Source organism: Dipodomys ordii, unplaced genomic scaffold (genome assembly GCF_000151885.1).
Source record: "Dipodomys ordii isolate 6190 unplaced genomic scaffold, Dord_2.0 Scaffold153, whole genome shotgun sequence".
In the NCBI taxonomy this organism is placed as follows: domain Eukaryota; kingdom Metazoa; phylum Chordata; class Mammalia; order Rodentia; family Heteromyidae; genus Dipodomys; species Dipodomys ordii.
In genome coordinates, this window is record NW_012267369.1 from 1235774 (window position 1) to 1240623 (window position 4850).

The 4850-nt window shown below is 69.8% G+C and overlaps 1 protein-coding gene across 1 annotated transcript in view; it reads left to right on the top strand.

The window, feature by feature from the left end:
* LOC105997768 (selenocysteine-specific elongation factor-like) overlaps window positions 1–2438 on the top strand; it is a 39987-nt gene extending 37549 nt beyond the window's left edge. The window contains exon 3 of the mRNA XM_013032292.1: window positions 2035–2438. Coding sequence (XP_012887746.1) covers window positions 2035–2219 — 185 coding nt within the window. The 3' untranslated portion in view covers window positions 2220–2438. The remainder of the gene's footprint in view (window positions 1–2034) is intronic.
* The last annotated feature ends 2412 nt before the right edge of the window (window positions 2439–4850 follow it).

Here is a 4850-nt window from a genome sequence, read left to right on the forward strand (position 1 = left end):
CTCGGGGCTCTGCCGGCGTCGGCCGCACCGCAGGGGTCTCGGCCCGCAGCGCCCGGTGCTTGTTCGGGTTTGGGAGGTGGACTTCTCCACTCTGGTGGCAACATGCGCAGCTCACGTGCTTTCCCGCCACGGTGAACACATGCTTTCTTGGTGTGGGGTGCAGGAGTTTGCTCCTCGGCCCCAAGGTCCACCACAAGTCAGAGCCACGGATGCATGCTCAGCGCAGGAGAGACGAGAGCCTTGATGCGTGTGCGTGGCAGCAGCATGTGCTGAGCTCGCTGGGGTGCGGGCGGGCGGGTGGGAGCTCCAGAGCCGCTTCCTGGGAGGCATGGACATGGGACGGAGCCAGGGACCATGTGCGGGAGCCAGGGCAGGGGCACTGGGATTCCCCAGGACGGTCTGAGGGGGGCGGCCGGCCGGGCGGCCAGGCGGGTGCCCCCGAGGCCCCGGGCTGCAGATGTGGACGCCAGGCAGTGGCGATTGGGATGCTGCTGCTGCAGCCCCCACCACCCACCCTAACCCTGGTGGGCCTGGCCCTCTCCCAGCGGCTCCCGGAGCCTGTGCACGTGGCTGGGTCCTGTCAGCTGGCCTCAGGTCCAGCTTCCTCCAGAGCCTGGTGCTGGGCACACTCAGTCCCCACCGCCTTCCTCCAGGGCCACACGGGCTGTCTCCTCGGCCGCCCGTAGCGCTAGGCAGCTTGCGGGAGCCTCGCTCGGCCCGGGAGGGCTGGCCGCGTCTGCCCCCGCCGGCCGCTCTGCACGGTGTGTGTACAGCCTCACCTGGCCACCTGAACACAGCCCAGGCCGAGCCCCGCCCTCTCAGGACAGCCTGGGGCCCCGCGCAGTGTGTGCGGAGCGTGTAAGGTGAGCCAAGGCGGGAGATGGCCGGCAGATTGGGCCGCGCCTGTCTCCCCGGCAGGGTGCAGCCACCCAGGAGCCCCCACCACCCCTGCCGGCAGACCTGGCACCAGAGGGAGACAGGCTGCTGGTGCCGTTTGTCAGGGTCTGGTGCCAGTCGCCGTCTCTGTTTGCAGAAGGAAGCCAGGCAGCCGGGCTTGGCCCTGGGCTCAGACCCGCAGGCCTGGCACCGGTGTGAGGCTCTGCCGCAGGGTCCTCTCGGTGGGGTGCAGCCCGACCCCCCGCGGCTGCCTCCAGGGGCAGCTCCCAGGGCCGGGGCGGGCCTCACCGGCCACAGGGCGGTCTGCAGGGCGCGTGGTGGACAGCCTGACCCGGAGCCCTCCCCTCCTCTTCCACCTGGAGGGAGAGGGTGTGCACACGGCAGGGCCCCCGGCCCCCAGCCCCGTCACCCTTCAGAACTTGGGGAGCAGCAGGACCCCGCAGGGCCCTTGGCATCCTCTAAGGATGAGATGGTGGCCGCAGACTCAGCCAGACCCATCCCGCCTGGGCCTCAGCACCACGGCCTGGGAGGAGGCGCCCTGGGTGGTCTTTGGGGAGCCGGGGCACTGAGGTTCCGGGAAGGGCTAAGCGTGGAGGTGAGGCCAGCGTGCCCCGCTGCCCCTGGGTCGGGCTGCGGAGCTGGACGCCAGGCAGGTGGTGGACGCTCCCCACCCCGCGTCCCCCTGCGCGTATCTTCAGGGCAGTAAGTCCGCAGCACAGTGGACACGTTGGCTTTATTTAAGCACACCGCCATTCACATTCCAACACCCATTGGTGCACCACAGAAACGCCCAGCTCTGTCGACAAACACCTAAGAAGGGGCTGCTGCCCCAGCCGAGGGGCGGGGGCGGGGCGCTGGGGCCAGTGTCCCCGCAGCTCACCACGCGGGCAGAGCTGGGCGGGCATGCAGCAGAGCCGGGCTGGGGGGCGGGGTGCAGTGCGCGCTGCAATCCGGGGAGCAGAGGTCGGCATGGCCCTGGGAGCCAAGGAAAAGACGCCCCCTCCCCCAGCCACCGCTCCCTCCCGCGTCCTCTGGCCGCAGGGCCCCATTAGCCCAACCAAAGCCCTAGGGCGGGGAGAGCAGGTGTGCCCAGGCCCCTCTCTGGCGGGGACAGTGACGTGACTCCTCACCTTGCAGGTGGCCTCGGCCCAGAATCCAAGAAGACCCTGGCGCCTGCCCTCAAGAAGCGCGTCCGGCCCGGCCTGGGGGAAGCGGCCAGGCCGGAGGAGGGCCCTGAGCGGCCCGAGCCCCAGCACGTGACGCTCAGCCTGTCCTTCAAGCGCTACGTCTTCGACCCCCACAAGCGCATGGTCCAGTCCTGAGGAGCGACCGGCTCCCGGCAGCCGGGCCGAGCGCCGGCGCCCACATGTGCCTCGCTTCCGCCCCACGGCCCTACGGCCCAGCGCAGGGCGGGCTGTCAGAGGCCAGGGGCCGGCCCCACGCCTGCCCCCCACCCCGGCAGCTGAGCCGAGGCCCGCAGCCCGGGCTCACCGCTGCCCAGTGGGGCAGCCCTCGGCAATGGCAAATAAACGGGCAGTTCATGTCCCGGCCACCCACCGTCTGCCAGTCTCTGACTCCCTGCCCCCTGCAGAGCCGTTCCGCCAACGCGGGGACCCCACACCAGCCGCACCAGCCAACAGGCTCAGCCAGGTGGGTGGGGGGTCCTGGGCTCCGCCCTGAGTGGAGACTCGTTTCCGAGGGTAGAGGCCGGGGAGCAGCGGCCGGGTACTGGCCGTATGACCGGCCCGGGGGCACCCTGCCTGCGTGGTCTGCGGCCCTGCGCCCACCGCCCCATGTGGGGCACAGGAGAGAGCAAGAGGGTGGCACCGGCCGGCTGCGGGGAAAGGAAAGCGCTTGCAGACGTTGGCGAGACGCACAGATGTTCCAGCGTTCCTCTATTGGGCCTCCGGACGGACGCACAGGCCTCCCTTTTATCCTGGTAATCGGTGCATTATGCTTTAATTTGCAAAAATGGCATTAAAAATACTAGCAGGGGCAAGTTGCGATCAAATGGCTTGGGGCTGTGAAGCAGAGCTGAGGCCGCGGGAGGGGGCGGTGTTCTGGAACACACCGTCCTCCTGTGCAGCGGTCCCTAATTAAACCCCCGGCCCAGAGCCCAGCACCCCACACTTCTGGGGGTGGCCGCCGCACAGCGGCCTCGGCCAGGCCTGGCAGGGACCCAGGCAGCGGCAGCCGGGCGGAGGGTGGTGGGGTCCGAGCTTCGTCACCGGCAGCCCCCGGCCCGCGCTGACCCCCAGGCTGGCGTGACCCCACAGTGGCTGCGGGGCGCACACCTGTGCCCTCCCACACAGCAGAGCAGGTCTCCGTCTGGGAGACGGCCGCCGGCTTCTGGAGCACCTCCCTCCGGCCACCTGAGTGGACACCGTGGCGCCTCCGACCTTCACCGGTCCAGAAGAGGGCCGGGAGAGGGGGCAGCCGGGTCTGCTGGGCCTCCAGCCTGCCCAGGCCCTCCTCCTGGGGGTCGCGGGCACCCCTGCGCCCCTGCGGGAGGGGCGGGAGGGCCCTGGCCACGGGCGCGTGCTGCCGGCCTTCCACACGCTGTTCCGGGGACAGGTGCCAAGGCTCTGTGGCCATGGCTGCGGTCCGATTCCTCCAGTCACCACACCACGAGACAGGCCCGCGAGCCCCAAACCGGCCTCTTCCCCCCCCTGCACCCCGCCTGGATGTGCTTTGACCCCCGGGGAGGAGGGCCCAGGTTGAGGAAACTGAGGCACCCCAATACAAAGCTGGGGAGCCCAGCACCTGGCCCCCAGGAGCTCAGGACCCGAGGAGCACTGTGCTGCTCAGTGTGGCCAGGAGAGGCCTGCTCCGGCCCGGCATCACCAGAAACCCCAGCCTCTTGGCGTGATCGGCGAGCTGCGCAGGGAGCAGAGCTGTCCCTGGGGCCGCGGCCTCGGCAGGACAGCCGGCTGGGCACTCGGGCGAGTGCTCCCAGCCGCGCCCCTCCCCTCCTGCCACTCGGAATGAAGTCACAGCGGCGCAGACCGGCGCTAATGCAGCGGCAGGGAGATAAGGCTTATCGGGAAATGTCCCCGATGGAGACTCTGGGTTCGTCTATTTCTGGAAGATAACGGCTGGCAAACGGGAAGCCCTGGGGCAGGCCGGGGCTCTGCCCTGCGCACGTGTGGCACGCGCGCATCTGCGTGCCCACCGTCCGCACACCGCGTTGGCGCGGGGCGCACTGGCAGGGCTGTGTCCACTGCCCTGGTCTGGGTCGTGGGTGAAGGAGGGCGGCTAACTCTCCGGGGTGCGGTCGACCCAACACAGGCCCACGGGTCTGCAAACTCGCCGGGTCCAGGAGCCTGGCCCGGATCTCAGACGCCCAGGCCCCAGCCTCGCCGGCTCTGCCTGGACAGCCTCCACGTAGCCTCCGCGAGGATTTAGGTTCTAGGCTCCCTTCGGAAGGGGAGGGCCACCACTCCAGCTCCCCATTCCTCCTCTTCTGTCCTGTCAGGCCCGGGCTGGTGCGAGGGAGGCTCATTTGCGCAGGAACCAGCTGGGCAGGGTATTGAAGAGAGGAGAGGATTGGCAGGGGAGGAGCTCTGGAGCCACATAGCAGCCCCTCGGCCAGCAGGGAGCCTGCAGAGCCAGGCCAGGCTGAGGGCAGGGCTGGGCACGGCGGGGCAGCCCGAGGGCGGAGGCCGGCTAGCTCTGGGGTTGAGCCCAAGGATGCTCCCCTCTGGGCTGGAGGACCTCAGGTCCACCAAGGCCGGGGCCAGGGGACTGGAGGGTGTTAGGGCCAGGGGGGGAGGGGGGTCAGGGCTTGGAGGGCTGGGGGGTTAGGGATGGGGGTCAGGAGGGGGTCAATGTTGGGGGAGGTTGGGGTGTCAGGGTTGGGGAGGTTGGGGTGTCAGGGTTGGGGAGGTTGGGGTATCAGGGCTGGAAGGGTTGGGGTGTCAGGGCTGGGGAGGTTGGGGTGTCAGGGCTGGGAG